Source organism: Prinia subflava, chromosome 4 (genome assembly GCF_021018805.1).
Source record: "Prinia subflava isolate CZ2003 ecotype Zambia chromosome 4, Cam_Psub_1.2, whole genome shotgun sequence".
Lineage (NCBI taxonomy): Eukaryota > Metazoa > Chordata > Aves > Passeriformes > Cisticolidae > Prinia > Prinia subflava.
The window spans coordinates 44,918,527-44,939,063 of NC_086250.1; the positions used below are offsets into that span (position 1 = coordinate 44,918,527).

The window sequence follows — 20,537 nt, forward strand, 5'->3', positions numbered from 1 at the left end:
TAACAAGTGCTAGGAGTAATTTCTGTTTTCAGGAGTTCTGAAGGTGACAAATTAAATTCCTCCATCACAGCCTTTTTCCTTCCCCCAGTGCTCTTCCTACAGCATTCCAGAGCCCCACTGAGGCTGACCACTAGACCAGGGACATTTTTTTTTACATGAAGTGAAACTAATCCAAAATACATACTTGTAAAGCAAGCAGGACTAAAAGCCATGTTTTTTCCTTAAGTTAAGGGACTGCCATAGGATATTTTACTTATATCAACTGAAAGCATACATCACAAAAGGTAAAATGCAAACAACACAATACCAAGTATTAGATGGAAAATCAGCTACTTATCACTAAGAAATGTGAATTAAACCTTTCACAGAAATAGCACTTATAAAAAATTCAAGATTCCCTAGTTCATAGGTAAAATTAAATCAATAAAAAAAAAAGATTAAACAAATGAAAAGTCATAATGAATGGAATTACCTCAGGCTGGCAGCTTGTCACCAGTGGGACTCCACAGGGCTCAGCTTTAGGGCCAGTGCTCTTTATTGGAGATCAATGAGTCAAATGGACATTGAGTGAGTTTGCTGATCAAACTAAGTTGAGAGGAGCTGTGAACTCCCTCAAGAGTAGAGAAGTCCTGCAGAGAGATCTGAACAGACTAATGAGCTGGGGGGCAATGACCAGCTGCCTGAAGATTCTCCATCTGGGACAGGACAGTCCTGATTATCTGTAAAACTTGGGGAATGAGGAGTTGGATAGCAGCCCTGCAGAAAGAGATTCGGGGGTCCCAGCTGATGGTAAATTATACATGAAGCAGCAGTGCCCTGGCAGCCAGGAGGACCACGCCTGTCCTGGGGTGCATCAGGCACAGCATAGCCAGCCAGGCAAGGGAGGGATTGTCCTGCTCTGCTCTGAGCTGGGACAGCCTCACCTTGAGTGGTGGGGGCTGGTTTGGGTGCCACAACATAAGGATATAAATCTATTTGTGTGCCCAGAGTAGGGTGATCAAGGTGGTGAAAGGAGGAGCCTGGATGAGACTGAGCAGTGACCTCACTGCTTTCTACAGGTTCCTCAAGCTGGGCAGCAGAGGGGCAGGCAGTGAATTCTCCCTGGTGACCACCAGTGCCAGAACTCAGGGAAATGGAATGAAGCTGCATCAGGAGAAGTTCAGATTGGACATGAGAGGGTGGTTAGTCACTGGAATAGGCTCCCCAAGGAAGTGCTACAGCCCCAAGGCTGCCAGAGTTCAAGGAGCATCTGAACAATGCTCCTAGTGGTTCAATGAGGAGCAGGGAATTGGAGTCAACCAACACTACAGGTTCCTTCCAACTTGAAATATTCTGTGATTCTGTGACTGTAAACTTAGGTCTTACTTTACAGAAAAGCACTTGAAAACTTGGATACATTTATAATAATGAACTTAATCAGCCTTCTAACAAAGGAAACTCCTAACAAACTGTACAGTAACAATGGAGATTTTTAATAAAAAATATATTACACACAATTTTACTTTTTGCATTAGCATTTCTAACCCAAAGTAGAAACTCAGATGTAACATCCTGAAGGCTCTCCGTCCTGTAGGCAAGTAGTGAAGTGCTGCAGTTACACTTCTGCATCAGAGAAGACTTTGACTCATCTCAGTAAACCAAGTTGTTTCCAGAAGGGGCAAGTGAGGTGTCACTACTATCTCACAATAGCTTGCCTCTCTTCCTCTCTTCTCCCTTCCCAAATCAGCATCCTGTAGGATCCATGAGCTGATTCCCACTCCTTGTGCAGCCCACACAATCCCAGGTGCTACCAAGGGTAGTTGCACGTCATCTCCTTGGAGCAATGTGAACTCTTAGAAAACAAGAAAAGCCAACTCCAAAACCTCCCCTTTCTGACATGAGAACCAACCAGACATCTCAGGAGTCTGATGCAATACATATTTACTATATCACATCAAGATTTGCATGTGTAAGATGCTGTGATACATACAGTGCCTTGTACATGCAAAATCATTGCTACTTCCTTCATGTTTCTGCACACCATTCTGATGAAATCTGGAAATAGTGAGTTTGGTTATTAGTCCTTTTGCAGAGTTTCACATATTGTAAATGCAAATTTATACAAAACAATCATGCTTGTACGTACCTCTTTGTGATTATAATTCAAATTATCCCTTTCCTAAATTGTTCATAAAAAAAACAGTACCTTAATAAATCAGGATACCTTACTAATCAGGATTCCACCGAGTCCTAAATATTTTTCACTGGGAACCTCTTGGCTTTCCTCAGCCACTGTTCCCAAACAAGTTGTTCTCAGGTCAAAAATGGTGCCAGACACTAACCAGAATCATCTAGGTTTGAAATGATAGTGAATTGTGGCCTTAGGGATAAACTCTGTATTACCCCTCATCCAAAGCAACCTGGGTTTACTGGAGAGATGGTCCTGCTCACTTTCCTTGCCTATTCCTGACACCCCAATTCCTGCTCCTTCTTGAAGCTGGAAATACAGATTACACACAGCCTCCTTATTGTTAAAACTGATGGATGAAAAGGCTTAAAAAGTTATAAGTGGGGAGAGTGATAGAGTAGGAAAAGTGACCTTTCCCAGCTCAGTGGCTGCCTACAGCTACATTCTGTACAGTGTCGTCAAAAACAGAGAAAACAGTAACAAAAAATTGAATCCATCCTACATAATACTGCTTACTAATAATGAGGCATGATATGGAAAACACCAAAATTTAAAAGGCATTTGTAGAACCTGCAATTAGAACAAAAATACAGCACTTCTTACATCAAGTAGTTAATTGCTCTGGCAGTCAGAGATCTCTAGTCTCCCTGGTGCAATTTTACAGAATTCACCCGAAGTTTTAAATTAAACCAGAATGAATAATTTAAATCATAATTGTGACCAATTTTGCAAGTTTTCCCTTCCTATAGTATGTATGATAACAAGACATTTGTGCATAACTTGAGGAATGAGAGCGGCTTAATGTAATTTTAATAAAAAATACAATGTTTCAAGTTACACTTATAAGCATCAAAATGTAAGTGTACAGACATCAGACTGAACATTTTTCCAAGGTAACTGTGTAAGGTTTCAAAGATACTTTGTTGCTTTACAGCATTTTTGAAAAGAACATCCTTTCAAAGGAATGTATGTCAACAAGAACAGGTAGGATGAATACAATCATGGAGACCACAGTTGACAAGGGAGCAGCCACAGGAGCTACTACAAAGGAGCACAGGCCTTGGGTTCAAACCTCCAACAGGAGCTCCTCTCTCCCCACAGAAAGCAGATCTACAAACTATGGCAGACACGATGCAGAGGATGTAAAAGTGTGTCTTTGTCCTCAGTATGAGCCCTCTTTGAAGGACTCTGATACCTCTTGGTTGGCAGCATCGTACTGAGCAATGAAGTGTTTGAGTTCCTCAACGCACCGCTCACCTATTTCGTGCAAATTCTGCCTCAGGGCAAACTGAATGGACTTCTCTAAGGATGGATCTTTGTCAATTAGCATCTTCACTACCATGCCAAAGGTTTCACAGTCTTGTCGATAGACCTAGAAACAACACATTTCAGAAGATTATTAAATGCAAAACTCCTTACATTAGCACACCAACAGCCCTTTCTGAGTTAGATCCAAATGTAACAAAGGATATTGGATTTAACCTGAGTTTCGGCTGTAAAACTTACTGGCCATTTCCTCTCTTCTGACCTGTGCTAATAAAAATGTAACAAGCTCAGCACTATCTGGATACCAAAAATAACTTTTATGGGATGAAATACGGTAATAGAGAAATGAAGTTCCCCTTACAGCAATATTTAATAAATAACAGTAGAGCAAAGTACAAATACTTGTAAACCAGATTTTCTTTTCATTTCAATATACTTAAAACTAAACTATGAAATGTCTAGCAATCTCAATCTTCATACAAAGCACCAATAATTTAGTCTGTAATCTTTCCTAATACTTTAAATACAAGTTGTGTTTAAATAATTTCACCAAATTTTGTTTGTTTGTTGGATATCTGTTTCTTGTAGAAGTCCTTGAAAAAGATGACTTTAATTAGTTTGGATGCATTGGTGATTCAATCACTAAGGATTCAAGAAGTCCTGGCAGTGGTTTACCTGAACCCATCTCACCTCCTCCCACAAAGAATGAAGAGTTAGCAAGTCAGTCATGCACCACATTTGAGGTGAAGTAACATTTCATTATCACTGCAACTGTTTTTGCAACAAACGTATGCCCATGCTGTTACACATTTTCCAAAGCAGGTCAGTGACATTTGAATTTTCTTTCCAGATTCCAGCTAAATTTACTAATCTAAACACCTAGCAAAAAAGGAACTGCTCAAAGTCTTTCAACTGCAGTTCATTTTCAAACCTCTCAGGCCAATTTCCATTTAGAAAATACATTAGCTTTTTCACTGAAGATAAGTTTTGTACCTCTTTATGTCTTTTTTAAGGAAAAAAGCTAAAATGTCGATATTCTTCCAAGTATGATTATCTTTTGGTATTGTCTGCTTGTCTTAGAACTTGTTTTTCATAGAGATGTGCAACCCTTTTCTTTCACATTTGTCTGTATTGTGGATAGAAATGATACAACTGTATGTAAGCAATTCCCCTTTACTAAAAATGAAAGAAAAAAACAAACAAAACACACCCATCCCTGCCCCAGTGAAAACCCACCATAAGAACCAGTTTGAGGTCAGCTCAAGCACCTTCATGTCAGAAAAACGGCAAAACCTCCCAACATTCTGTACAAAACTAAACTATTCTTAGAAACACGATTACCATGATACCTTTAATGAAGACAATTCTCAAATGCTTAATAGCCATAGTCTAGGAAAACAGTTTAAGATCAGACACACTTTTCAAACACTGGTTAGCAAATAAAATAGAACCTTTTGGAAGGAACTAATCTTCAGTGGAGAGTAATATGTCTAAAAGAAGAGTGTAGCCCAAACCAATTTTGAGCTAAACATTTTTAAGTGTGGAAATGCACGTGGCGTTTTTCCAGAGAGGGGTTTGTTTCCTGCTTTGTAGTTCTTTGGTAGTAAAATAACAGCACAAACCCCAGACTCTCAGAGCTCATGCTCCACAGCAAGAAAAACATGGTACTTGGTAAAAGATCATCAAACACAGAGAATCTGCATTACTTTTTTTCTCTCTTTCCAAAGATAAAGCTGAGAAAGAGCTGCATGGGGAGGCACACAAGGCTGGAACTGAAAGAAATCCTCTACTTATCATGTGTCTGCAAACTAATGGCAAATAGTGCTGCCTGCTAGTTCTCCCACACACCACAAAGAACTAACCCAGATGAAATTCTCTAGCTCTTAGCAGATAAATACTAGCTTGATCTAAGCACAGTTTTCTTCCAAACCTTCACAAAAGAAGACTTGGAAGAGAATCAAGAGAGCCCTTGCCATTGCTGAATCTGAAGTGAGAAGTCACTTTGCTGTCACAATATGGAAACCAAACACCTTCATTTGAGAGATGAATGTTTTCAATACTTCGTGACAAAAGACTTTTAAAAAAATAGACTTTACCTAAATTAGGGGAAGAGGGCAAAGGTGGAGCAGGAAGGCACTTTTAATAACAGAAAACAAAGGAAACAGCTCAGGTCCTTGAATAATAATTGACCAATTTTCTCTCAACAAGCTTTCTGCTCCAGCTGCTAATTTCGATCCTCTTGGTACAATCTGCCTCCTTCATAATTGTGCTGATAAATCTGTTTGTATAGCTGCAATGTAAATGGCATCACTGAGGTGCTCCCTTTTAAAATTACATCTCCCCCCAGTTAATGTGATTCAGTGATTCAATTCTAAAACCAGATGCATCAGCACAACTGAAAGAACTGTGAGCCATGGTCTTGAAGTGAAAACTTCATAAACCAGTTTATACCTGAAGCCAAGGCACAACTACTAACTTTCAGAGATATTTTACTATGCTTTACAGAAGGAAATGGATATTATCAATTACAAGAATATCAATATAGAATATGATAATTAATTACAGCTTAATGATACAATCAACTATTTCAAAAATTTGCAACAGCACTGAAAGCTCTTGAAAGAAGTGGAACAGTGGCATGACATTAATATCTATCTTTAGACAGAATAAAAGGAGGATATTTCTGAAAAATAAGATGAGAATGTGATGTTTGAGGAAGAAAGAAAACTGCAGAAAAGATTCCAACCATGAAAAAAGAACTCTCTGTTAGAGAAAAATACTGGAAGAACTCGTGACCCAACAACATATGAAAATAACCCTATCTTTAGAATTCCAGCTGATACTGATTTTGAGCTCAGACCACGGAAAGCTCATCTGTAAACATCTGGAACTAAAACCTGAAAATGGTTCCATGTGTGGAGAAAGACGAAATAACATTTTTAAAATGAGAAACAAGAAAGGGAATGATACCAATGACATGATTATTCTGTCTGACACATAAATCAGATAATCCTGAAAACAGCTAGAGCCACAGGGCGATCATTTACTGAGGCCCCAGCGTACATTCATTCTCTGACCTAAGCTCCAGCACCAGCATAATGGAAAGAGCATGTAAAACTTTAGTAAGTAGATGAAGAAGAAGTAGAAACAGCTGTTCTACTCCCAAATACGTAAATACAATTTTATATACACACACTGTATATATCTATATATATATGCACTCTTCTCCTATGAATGCCAAGTATTTAAGATGAATTCAAGTTCTTTGAAGTGTTTTCCAAAATCAGCACATCTGGCATCTGTGAGGTCACAGGATCACAAATATGCATACGTTTATGTTACTCTCATGGAATTTTAGAATGTTACATAAGGGCATAGAGGCTCTGGCTGAGATCAGCCCTTTGCCATGCCATTCTCCATCTAAGTATTTGATACAAATATAAAGCTGTGATGCACTTGCAATATGTTAGTGAACATATCTCATTTATTTGAGAAAGCTAAACCAAAATTTGCATTTAGAACTGTTTAAATATAGCTAAAAGACATTTACTTCCAGACCTAGTTAGAGAAATGGAGATGTCAGTTGCCCAGGCTGGAGGCAATCAAGTCCTACAACTCCCCAGGCAGAATGAAACGTTTGAGAACTCCCTCATCTACATCTATGACAAATTTTCACAATGAACTTCAAAGTGCCATCAACAGTGTCTTGAAGTACAATGTATGACACTGACATGGAAAAAATTATGGATACCACACACTCTCTTCTTCCAGCTCAGCTGTAGAATGTTAACCTCTGAACAGGAAGAAAGAGGGGCAGAAGCAAGCACATGGGGACTGCTCATGTCTTTGACTGCTATATCCCTTTTTCAATGATAATCTAAAAATGGGCTTGGCTTACACCAAAGAAAAACATATTGAATGGCTTTGCTGATGGGTGAAATTACACATAGCTAGGGAATACCTTGACAACATTCCTGCTACTCACTGACAAAGTCCTTATAATTTTATGACTAGCACAGCACCATGTTTTCTTCAAAACTGTTCCTGAGCTGCACATACACTTTGTCCAAAAGAACTGTTGGACTATATAAACAGTAATGACAATGCAAACTAGAATGTCCTCCCCTGCAAATAACTACAGGCTGCAGAAGAACCATTAGAGCAATCTAGATCTCAAAATCTAGGGCCAAAAAACAGCTTTATTTCAACAGCAAGAGCAAATAATGGTATTCAAGGGGGATGAAGACAAGCCTTATTTCAACTCATGCATCATGTTTGCCCAGCTTAGCTCTACAGTTTGTGCAAAGAAAGGTTTTTTTAACTTCTCAAGGTGACTCAGAACAGCTAAAATCACCATATCTATTCTAAACAGGCTTTGAGGAAAAGGGAAACAAGAGAGAAGTTCTCTGAAATTGGAATGACTCTCTGGAAGAGTGGTCCCTTCAGGATACAAAAGTTAGCCTCTGTATCTCTCATACATTCTACAGCTTGTAGAAAGTAGAACTGAATAGCAAATGGGAGATGCAAATTTCTTGTGTCTCAGAAAGAACTCAAATGAAACTCCACTTCTCATTTCTGGGAGAACTGTTCTAATGGATGTGCTTCATTTTCTATGCAGATATTAAAACGCTTTCCTCTCCAAATACGGGTTTGAATGAATATAACACTGGCACTTTTTTGAATGCTCTTGACTTCATGCACACAGGAAAGCCTCTTCAACAGAATTCATCCAGAGACTTGCATATGCCAGGCTTGAGCAGCAACATGCAGGAGATGGGCACACTCCAGTGAAGAAGGGGCTACTCCTGCTCACAAAGACAAGCAGGACCAGCAAACATGATAAAGACCACATCCATCAGGTGGATATGATGATTTAGCATGTGAAACTGATGCCCATGATTTAATCTGTAATTTCTAACCCCTTGCTCTTTTTCCTCACAACCCTTCCTGGATTTGAGTGGTTCTAGCATTCTATACATTTCAACATTCATCTAACACTCTCTCGCCTCCACCAGCACTCCTTCAGAGCACCAGGATGCCAGTGTAGGCTCTCTGAGCAGCTCTGCACCGTATGTACCCAGCCCACTGTCAGTGCTGTGAGTCAGTACTCATCGTCAGAGATGCCTGTGCTCAGCTCCTCATCCAAAGGCCAAAGATCCCGAAGGCTCAGTTAACGCAGGGGAAGGAGCTAGGGTTGTGCCTCAGAAACCACGTTAAATAGCCTGCAACCTTTAGATACTAACTCACTTTGAGAAGACCCAACATGCCCAGCAATCGCAATTTTGCATCTGTGATTCACGCTAATGCTCATTTAATATATTATCTTTCAGAAGTCAGGGGCTTTTCAGTTACTAAGGGCATATTTCCCACAAGTATCAAATACTCCATGCAAGGAGGAAAGAAGCAACATGCTCACTGGCAGTGGTTTGATTTCTCACTGAAAGGCAGAGCATTAATATCCAGAGCACAAGTACAGCACAGTTTGAAAGCCACACCGTGTCCATTCCAGACACTCCATGAGCAAACTGCTGGAAATTTTCCTCACTTCAGTGATGCCCCAGGGCCCCCCTACACCAAACAGAGATAACAGCTTTTGTTCCCTCACCTAAACTATGATAGCTGGTTTGGTATAGCCCTCTGGTGGTATAAACCAGCTCCCCTTCTGAGCAGACCTAAAATAAGTCTGACAAACCAAGCTTCTATTAACCAAGCCACGTCTATGCCAAGTTTTCCCAGCATGGATGAGACAGACTATGAGGTGTAATTTTTCTTCTACTCCTAACTAAAAACAATACTGAATTTTTTTGTAATGTAGACCTAACTCTAAGCTGATTGCATACGCAGTCAAATTTGTATTTTAATTGTGAATGTAAGCTTAAGCAAGTTGGGAAACTACTAACCATTCAATTGCCACTATCACAGCTTTTTTTTTTTTTTGTCAATGGCAACTTTTAAAAGGAATTATTACCTCTCCCCAAATCTCTTATTTTTAATTTTTTATATGTTGTCTTGGATTTTTTTTCAACCATGTAAATTAGGTTTCATTAACTTACTCAAAATTTACTCTTCCAAACTGCAATAAGTTAGTCCTCTACTAAAAGAGTACACAGAAATTTTTATCACTGCAGTGGCAATGTAGTTGCACTGTTATGTTTATGAGTACAGAATATAAGTTTATACCTCCACAGTGCAAAGAACGCTGAGAACTGTCATTAAACCACTTGCAGACAATTTTCATGATCAAGATATTTAAAACTGATTTTCAACTAAAATGAACTATTTTTTATGGCTACAAAAAGCTAAATTAACACAGAACAAATTCAATGCTTGGTTATGATAGCATGCAGTTCACAATGGCATATAATTTTTATTTATAAAATATCAACAAGAGTACTCTATTCTTTTCTTAAAAACACACTAACAATTTTGCCCTGTATTAATGTAGTATTTTCTGCACCCAGTAATCAATGTGCTTATAGACCATTAGATACTCATTGAAATGCAAATTTGGGGAAACAAGTTATTTAATCTATTATGTAATAATGAACAACTACATGTTAATTTGCTTCTTACTGAAGATATGCAAAATATTGAAGTTATTTGCACGTAAATGAAATTCTGCCTCCCTTTCCAATGAAACTTTCAAGCTCCTTTTTAGGAACTTCAATACATTTAATCAACTTTCAGAATGAAAGCCCACCATTTAGGGGATCTAAATATCTGACTGAAAAGTCTCCTGGAAGCCCCTTGTGTGGGAGAGATGTTGATAGAGCCCTCACTTTAAAAGAGAGAGGAATTCAGATTTGAACTTCACTTTGTCCTCAAGGACTAGTATGGCCACACGTGGGGGCAGCAAGTAAGCAAGGCACAGCAGGGGCAGATGCTGGGAGCCACAGTGTTTCTGTTCAGCTGGTTTACAGCAGGTCACAGCATCATTCACCCCTTTGACTAAACAAATCTGACAGAGGACATGCAGTCTAAGGCTTCCCTCCCCTTCAATTAAAAGTAGAATTCTAGTGTGAAAAGAGCTGCAAAGTGCTCTGTAAAACTGAGGGGTGGGTATGTATGTAACAGTGACCAACTCTGCTGAGTTTACAAGTACATTTTCAAGGCAGCAAAGCCTGAAGAGTTGGCTTGAGTCCTGAGACACAACCCTGGCCTTTTACAGGCACTGGGCAGAAAACACGTGGGCAGAATTATTTAGCTGTGTGAATCCATTACCTCCAGTTTAAACTCAGGACATCACCTAGATACGGCTTGGCCTCCTGCCATGCCCCTCTTGACACCTGCACCGTTCCAGCCAAGGCGCGCGGCTTGCACGAAGCGGAGCTCACCCAGGCCCAGCCTCCCCTGGCTGCCCACACCAGGCAGCCCTGCCCAGGGCTGCTGCTGCCCAGGGCCAGCCCCTGGGCAGCACCCACACCTCAATCACCTCTGCAGAGCCTGCACACGCCTCACTCCCCTCCTCCTCCCTTCCCCCTGCAAACAAAACATGCCTCTGTGCATTAGCTCAATGCTTACAGCGCAATCTAAAAATGAACGTTCAGCCTTTGTACAACACTCTTGAGGAGACCTAAAGAATAATATAGACCTACAGAATAATGTCATTCAAAAGCAATAAAATGTGAAGTCCCTCAGCAAATGCAGTACCTGTTTACAGCTGTGGTTACCCAAGGACAGATTTGTAGAGCAAGGCTGTATAATTCAGAATAATCAGAGTTTTCATTTATGAACACTTACAAATTCCAAATAGTTACTCATTGCTTTAAAACTACTACACACAAGTTTTCAACAAGAAGTAAGAATTTATTTTAAATATATTGCTAGGAAATCCATGTGTTGACTTTACTATTTTTTTAATACTACGGTGAAGGACTCGACACAAATGTTTAAATGAACAAGAACTGCTACACAACAGAAATGTTCATGATGATACACTTCATTTAATGCTACATTTTGGCATGAACAAGTGTATTATTATTTCTTCAAGAAATGTCTTGCTTAGTCAAGCAGAAGTAGCTCCCATGTGGGAGAGCAAGGACTATTATGTTACATGGCTTTACTGGAGATAATGCTTTACTACACCAATCAGACCACATAATAACAGCATTTTAACAGCAACTACAGGCCCTTGGAGACCAGTTTGTGTGTGGCCTAGATTTCATAGGCTTCTTTACAACAGATGTGTTGGATGAGGGTAGAGTTACTTCATATATTAACTTGTGAGCTCCTTAGGTAAAACAGCAGTACGAGTTTCAGTTCTGCCTCATACAGCAAGCATGTGCCTTGTGCATGGAGATGATAAATATGAAATAAAAAAAACCCACTGCAATTACAATTGATCAGTTTCTAAATCTCTCTGGAAGTACTGATGATCTCTTGAAGATGTGTCAATGACATCTTTTCAGCTCATATTTAAGAATACCCAGCTGTATGTTTAAGAATGCAAACACACAAACAACTGTGCGGACAAGTCCAAAAGTTGTACAAGGACGACTATTTATATATCTAATAATTTCTCTCTGTTCTATAAAAATATGCAAACACAGAAACTGTATTTTTGTAGGAGCATAAATGAAAACAAAGTCCTAAAAACTCTCCAGCAGATGCTAGAAAACTCTCATTAGTTGAAATACACCAGTTCAGGATTAAACAGGAAATAATCAGCTTTATGCCAAAGGAAGGGCCTCACCCTACAACTTTTTATTTATAAAATACTGAATTGATGGAAAGCCACTTCCTAAATCTGATCCACAGTAAAGTTATTGCTCCATCCAAAACAGGAAGGGTGAAGTTTATCTACAAAAGACTCTATGCTAATTGTGTTGTTAAAAATGCTTTAAATAATTTTCAGTTGCGTCCATGACCATAAAGGAAAGTGATATTCATTTAAGCTCAGCAGAGCGGACTGTATATTAAGAGCAACAATAAATGACAAACCAATCTTTCTTGTCATAAAACCAGACAAATATTTTGTATGAAAGGGACAGTAGCTCAAAATCCACAGACTGTGTTGAAGTCAAGATCAAAAATTATGCATTTGATTTTACCCAAAACTGACTTGTGATGACTTATTTTTCCCTCAACAAAAGTCATCTCACTTTCAGTTTCAACAAATATCCTCAGCTACAAATATTCTCAGATTCAACAACACTAAGCATTAAGTGGGCTCATTTTTGTTAATGGCCAAGACAGCATTTTATCCTGAGGTGTGGATTGTTTGCATTTTCTTCAACTGCACAATGAAAATAAGCAGTAATAGGAAAAAATCCTAAACTCCTCCTGCTTTGTTTCCAATTAAGAGCAACTGAGCAGATTAGTAGCTCAATCAACTGGCAGCAGATTTGCTAATACAAATTCAAAGCTGGTGGATCTGAGTTTAAGAACCAGTCCTTAAAAGAGATTATTTCCTCCCCATCACTATACAAATAGCAACTTAATTTCTTTTCTTTAGTGGTTAAAAATATGCTAAAGCAAGTTTGAAACTGTATGCCAAAGGATAGGGTTTTTTACCACGTATGCAGCATAACGAAAATACTACACAAAACAAGTAAACTACTGTATGTAATGGACAGCTTTTCAGGAAAGAAAAGCAACAGCTGCAAGGAGAAAAACAATTACTTCGATTACCAACATTTTATGGCTTAGTTTATGTTAAACCTTACTGCTTCTGAAGGTTTAGAATTACTTCACACATTATATTGGCCTCACAAATCAGTTTTATTAGTGCCTCAATAATGAATCAAATTTTTTTCAAGTCTAAGTCACTGTCCTGCCTTACCCTTGAAATAGTCACTCATCATTTACTTGAAGTACTCATTCCAAATCTAAAACGAAATAAATGAAAAAGTAAATTATTTTGGAAGACTTCTCTAATCTTTCCTTAGCTTGTGGATAGGTATCTTTTTCCACATGCAGCTGTGATGGCTGAACAGGCTATTCCCCCTTCCCAGCTGCCATCATCCCTATACTGGAAACCATCACTCCACTTGTTTGTGTGAGCCAGTAATATTCAGGACTACTCCTAAAATGAATTCTTGGGCAAAACCAGTCTGATTGTGTCCCATGCTAAGACATCAGTTGGGCTGCAGGGAGGGATCACTTATCCTGGGTGAGAAAGTGAGGAGCAGCTATGGATGATAGCTAAGGCTTTACACTAGTGTGTCTACCCGGAGCAGATCTGGAAAGACTAACAGAACTTCCACCTAACCCAGACAGACAAAGAACACGGGATCTGTGTTTAAATGTTTGCATATCCCAGTATGTAACTTCAGTTAAATACAAAATATATACAGAGACAGAACATAAAGCTGGCACAATGGCTGGGGTTGGAGCAGGTCAGAGAATCTGTACGATAAAGCCTCATTTTTACTGCAAATACGTTCATTCCTTTTGTGTTTTTGGCATTCAACACACAAACTATCTCTCCTCCTAAATCTGTTCCCACAATTCTACTTATTTCCACATCAATTTGGAAGCAGAAATCTGATCCAAAAATTGGTAAAAACAGAAAGCATGTCTCTGCCTAAAGAGAAAGCCACAAGGAGTAGAGATTGACTTTGATGGTCAGTAAATCATATGTCTTAGGGCAGCAATTACCAACTGTGATTCCAAGGGAATGCAGTACAAGTTCAGCATTCACTGAGTGGATGTACCACTGACTATATCCTCATGGTACTTGGAATTAATTATTCTGTAAGTTTGGGTTACAGTCATAAGTAATACTGAAGAATCACAGCGATTAGCTGGTTCAAAAGAGCTTGGAAATCACTGGTCTTTTTCATTGTGCAAAACAAGCCCATTTTGTACTTAAAAACATCTTCTACGAACACTAGCTTTCTACAGTCTCTTTTCAAGCTTTTCTTAATGAGACAGTTACACAAGGCTGTAGAATTTCAGCACAACAACTGTTGCCTATCAAACTCATTAAAGGAATGTCTGCCCTATTCAATCCAGTGTCACTGAACATTTTCCAGAAGTTGTCTGATGGAGTGGGTGAATTGACAGAGGACAGACTGGGAGCTAACTTGGCAAGATATGTGAACACACTCATGACTTTTTGAAGTGTTTGCTTGTCTTCAGATTCTGGCATACACTGAAAAGCTTTGATTCTTTTTGAGGCTGGCTTCAGTCTTTCCTTATAAAAAGAGAGAAGAAACTGGAATCATCAAATACTGTTCTGTGCTGGGGTTTCTTTTTGAGAGCTTTAGCTCTGTATTCTTCAGAATACAGCTTACAGCAGCTTTCTGTAATCCGTAACATCTACAAATTTTGGTAGCAGCATGATGCAACAAATCCACCAAGTCAAAAAGTAGCAGACATACTTCCAGTACTCAAGAGATAAAACTCAAGAGTCACAGCATCATTAAGGTTGACCTTTAAGACGTTTAAGATTGAGTCCAGCTTTAAACATAATACTGCCAAGTGCACCACTAAATCTTGTTCCTAAGTGCCATATCTACACATCTTTCAAATACCACCATGAATAGTGATTCCACCACTCTACTGGGCATCCTGTTTGACAACTGTTCTGGTGAATTCTTCCTAATATCAAATTCAAACCTCCTCTGGTGCAACTTGGGACCTTTTCCTCCTGTCCTGTCACTTGCTACCCGTGAGAAGAGACTGACTCCCACCTGGCTACAACCTCCTTTCAGGCAATTGTAGAGTGATAAGGACCCCTCTGAGCCTCCTTTTCTCCAGGATAAACATGCCCAGCTGCTCCTCATAAGAACTGAGTTTCAGCCCCTTCACCAGTTCCTGTGCCCTTCTCCAGACAAGCTCCAGCACCTCAATGTCCTTCTTGTAGTAAGGGGCCCAGAACTGCACACAGATTTGCCTCACCAGTGCCTAGTACAGGAGCACAATCACTGCCCTGGCCCTGCCAGACACTAATGCTGGCACTAGGATACAAGCACTCTAGACTCAGTCTTCTTGCATTTACTTCATGAAATAGAAATTACTTTACTTCACAGAAATATCCTATTTACTCCAACTATAAACAGGGAGGGTGATTATGGTACCAGTATTTGTTTACTAGTAACAACAATAAAACATATGTAAATTAACAAGTCAATGAAAAAAAACCAGCTAGAATAAACCAGCAGCTGCCCTCAAACCCTGTCAGCTTCCTGCAGGTTACAGATTTGTTGAGTATCACCACCAGCATTATGAATTATGGTCACTTCAGAGATTCAGCAAATTCTGCCTCTGGCCAATACTCCAATGCGTAGAACTTCACTTTGGTAAATCACACAGACAACTGAAGGTATGGGGGACTTGTTTAACAGAACACTTCACCAAATTTTAAATTACCACCACCATGTTGATGATTTGACAGGATCCCCAAATAATTAGAAAAACTGTCAAAAATCTGCAAAGATACCTACTTTGCCATTTTAACCTTACCTTTAGACAGACATAGGATATAGTATGAATAGTCTAAAATAACTCACTTTACATTGACACCAAACTAAGTAATTTCAAGTCAAACAGCTAAAACTGGGGGAAAGAGTAAAGTAATAAGGAGGTAATACAAAAGAAGATCTAATCTAGATAATGAAACTTGAAACCACTGAACTACAAATGAAAATATTTACTATATAAAATGTACTGTTACACCATAAACTTTTTATGCCTAATCTCTAAACAGAATAATAGCTGCTGCTGATAAAGTCTACCCATGCTGGATTGATACCGTGTGTTTTGGATGAGAACAGCATGGAAGGAGAGCAGTGAAGTCTCTTGATAAGCAGAACTAAAGAGTTTATTGCCTAAGATAAAGACAAGTTGCTAAAGGTCAAACACTTTAATGCAACAGCCAAAAGAAACAGTACCATACCACTTACCTTTTAACCTTACTTCATACAAAATTACCATGTGCTCTCAAAGATACAGAATACACAGTGGTTATTCATGTAACCATATCCTGAAAAAAAGCCATTCCTTCCTTCACACAGCCTTCCAGAACTTAAAAAAAATCCAACCAAAAACAAACAATGCCAAAAAAAAAAAACCCACCAAAAAACCAACAAAACACAAACACTCGCCCCAGTAATACCAAAACCCCTCTAAGCTAAACTGAAAAAAAGCCCTAAACAAAAACCAACACCAAAAAAACCTGAACAGCTCATGCTAATAAAGACTGAACTATACTGTCGGGAATCAGAATTAAATTAGGAAAAAATATTTAATTATTTAGAACAGAGCAAGGCAAATTAAATAAAAAACAACAGTGAAAATGAATGACATTTTCTTATTTAAATTAGAAAGTCCAGTGGGCTTGTTGTTCCTTAAAATCACATAAAGGTATAAACATTGCAAACTTTCTATTTTTAAATCAGCTGGTAAGGAATTTTGCTATTTCAAGAATGAGCATACACAAAGAACTGATTTACATACAAAAAAAGAGAACTATTTTATTTATTTATGGACTGTAAAATAATAACAGCAACTGCTCAAGAAAAAAAAAAAGTTGCCTTCTCTAGGTTAAGCTAACAGTTTACACTCTTAATGAAGAAAACATGACTAACACTTCCCATTTGTTGGCTGCAATGCACCTAAGCCAGATTTTAGAACTACTGCTTGGTTTTACATAATCAATTTACTCTCTTTATATTACTTTAACTTAGTATTAATCTTTTACACTTGTCTCTTTTCTTTGTTCTTAGTTCATCAATGCCCAGCAAACTGCACTGTGGACAAAGCCAAATCACTCTTCCTGCTCCAAAAACCCTCCAGTTGGCCAATACCTACCAAAGGAAGCACTGCTATCTCTGAGCACCTTTGCTTCTCCCATATTTTATCTGAGTCCTCCCCATCCCATTAGCAAGTATTTACTCAAGCTCTCATATATCCCTAGCACACTGAAAAATCAAAAATTCATTGAAAAATATTTTAAGTCAATTTCCTTATGTGAACATCTTGGTATCACCTCGTGACAGAAATACATTTACATTTCCTGCATTTCTACCAAACAGGAAAATAGCAAAAAAAGGTGTGTTCCATAACTGCATGGAAACATTATCTAAAGAATTGAAACACTGCCCACAGTATATTTTATGTACACATGCACACATGTTCTTTCAGAGCAGTAATGTAATGTGTAATACAGCAGCTTTAAGAGAGACAGTAAAAAAACTACTACACCTCCCTGCTGAGTGATACATAGTGAACTAGACTGCAAACATACCAATGGAATTTTCTATCCTTACCCATAAAACCTTACCTGACTCTGGACACTGAGTATTCATCCTCAGGTAACATGCTAAATGGCCTTGCCTCTTTTAAGATCTTAGTTGATCCACAACAGTTGATCCAAAACCAAGCTGAGTACTTTATCCCCAACAGACCTTAGTGTATCTCAGTATAACTCCTCAGCAATATGCACATATGTTTTGTTAGGAATACTTACAACAGCCTTTACAGCAGATGAGGTACTTCTCTTTGGGATCACTGCTCTGGCTGCTTACTGTGACACGAGTCATGCCTACACACACTAGAAAGCTTCAGAGCCAGCCCAATATAACCATACATGCTTTTCTGGGTAGCAAAAAGTCCATCCTGCTTGAAGTTGAAAGGAACACTCCTAAAGTACAGCGTTTTTTAGTAACTTATCTGGGTCATGAGTCACCAGATAATTACTTGCATATATCTGCTTCTGATTTTAGCAAAAACGTTGTTGCAAGAAATCTCCTTCCATATCAACATAAGAAAAAGGAAAACTGTACAGTCAGTTGTAGTGAGGCCTAAGAGTAAATTTTGACAAAAAGTATGAAACGCATTAAAAAAATTTGTCAGGGAATTTTTGAGTTATGGCTAGACCTACACTTAGATAAGCAGATAATTAATTTCATTAAAAAGTCATTTTTATATTAGGTTAAATTACATCTACATCCTAGTTGATTACAAATGCAGTAAACTGAACAAAACAGACAACAGAACAACAGCAGTGAATGGCATGTCTATCAAATTTTTTAGTAAGCAATTTCAGGTACTTGATGAGGAACGCTGCATTTCCTGCCTTACAATTGCAGCTTCCTGCAGATGCCTCAAGGGCATCCAGAGAGGAAAACACCAAGCTGCAAGCACCTGACTGCTCCCCACTTGTTTCTGGCACCAGAAATAGCAGTAGGTTTTCTTGCATGATGTAGCGTCTCCACCCTCCAGCCAGGGAGAAACTCCACTGCACTTGCCCATGGGCTTTAGAGCTTCTGTGGAATTAATTCCCATCTCCACCCATGTTCCCCATCTCATTCCTTCCCCCACCCTCTTGGCTGCAGTTCCTGATCTTGGCAAAAATCTCTGCTTTTTTTTTTCCCAACTACTAGTCCAGTCCCACCCTTGTTCATTGCTTCCCACACTCAGTTGCTAACCCTACCTCTCCTGTCACCATAAATCCTTTCATCTATTCCAGATATCCTCCACCCTCCAATTCCGAGGTCACCTCATTCCTCAGCTAGAAATAGTTCCAAGAACTTAGGGGCCAGCTTGTTTCACCATAGATCAAAGTCTGGCTCCAACAGGCCAGGTGAAAGGGGCTCTTCTGAAGCACCAGTGCTTCCAAGTGAGTTAATTCTCAAAAATACGTCAAACCAATCCTGTCAATGTTAGAAGATGGTGAGGTGTCTTAAAGGAAGATGACAGCTCTGATCATGGCAGCTTTAGAAATTGAACAAAAACTTTTTAAAGTTTTATCTTCCTTATAATAAGAAAGAACAGTTACTGTGCAAATACAGTCAAAGATTACAGCTTTCTATAGGTTTCTGCCTGATGATTAAATAACTGTGTCTAAAGCAGTACTTTCAGGATACTGAATGTTCAGAGACAGTTGTGGCTTGACACACAACATAGGGTGGCTACGCCCTTGTATCAGCTGGCACACATAAGGAAGCACATTGTGCTTAACAGAACTAGTTAAGTAAATGTCTGTAGTTTTTTTCTTTCTTATTCTTGGGCCCCACAAAGACTACTGTGCCATCACAGGGAACAATACAATACAAGGATGAAATTCCTCAAACTGTGGTTGCCACCAAACTCTTTGTAATGTACAGCTGAAGTCCACAGTGCTACAGGTTGGTTTTGACTGCAGCACTTGCTTAAGAGGACTTCTTGATGTATAATGGGATGCAATCATAATACAGTCTCCACTGGAACTTGTACAGTTTTTGTTACTACTTATTTTCATAAAGCCTGTAACAACTAATCATCTTGGTTTATGCTTAAATGGAATTTAGTTGAAATCAGACAATAGTCGAAAGATACACAGCACTGATACTGAGATTGCACAAGATCGTTTCTCCAGGAAGCCAAGCAAAGAAGAAACATAATAAAATGGGCAAATTTCCAGCTGGAGATGATCACTGAAAAGCTTGTGTCAGCATATCCTAATCTATTTATTATTTTGTGTTTAAAAATGCTTATGTGGATTTTTTTTTTATTTAGGTAGCATGTGACCAAAAAAGTTTATATATAAATTATTTACGACTAAAGTGGTGAACTGCTTGTGAGGTGTGTAATTATGGTCAAGTAAGCACACACAGTACCCACACAAGTAGAACACTTCATGTTGTAATGAAACCAAGTATTTAAGCTATCTGGAGTAAGGAGAAGGGGAAAGACTGCTAATAAACAAATTAAACCTTGGAGAAACAGGATCAAATCCATCTATTACAGGTTATGGGTGTCATTCAGAGCAGTACTTGAAGTTCAATAGTTCAGAAAGTTAATGTATGAACACTTCTTCTCAAGAAGCGTGAGAAGGTAAAGAACCAGGAACAACCCATGACCCACTCAATTTTGCCAGTATTCACCTTCTGTGTATTTTTCAAGTCAGGCTGACTCCATTAGCCTTTCCAAGTCAAAGTAGCAAGGTAAAACAGGCACACCATAAATTTGGTCCTGTGGGGAATCTTGGCTCTGGTTTTTCTGCCATATTTTGTGAAGCATGCCATTGTGATATCCATACAAGTGTATGTCCAGACAACCGGAGAAGACTCCAGTCACCACATGAATGCAAATACGAGTCAAACAAAACAGGAAAGTGATCTTTGGTGGGTCAGCAATAAATGGTGATGTGCATTAGTCATTTATACCCAAGATAAAA

The 20,537-nt window shown here is 38.8% G+C and overlaps 1 protein-coding gene across 4 annotated transcripts in view; it reads right to left on the reverse strand.

Annotated features, from left to right (window-relative positions):
- Positions 1 to 1,451: 1,451 nt before the first annotated feature.
- Positions 1,452 to 20,537, reverse strand: part of PPHLN1 (periphilin 1) — a 63,121-nt gene continuing 44,035 nt past the window's right edge. For all 4 annotated transcript variants that reach the window (XM_063396623.1, XM_063396621.1, XM_063396622.1 and 1 more), the window contains exon 10: positions 1,452 to 3,539. In XM_063396623.1, coding sequence (XP_063252693.1) covers positions 3,330 to 3,539 — 210 coding nt within the window. In that variant the 3' untranslated portion in view covers positions 1,452 to 3,329. The remainder of the gene's footprint in view (positions 3,540 to 20,537) is intronic.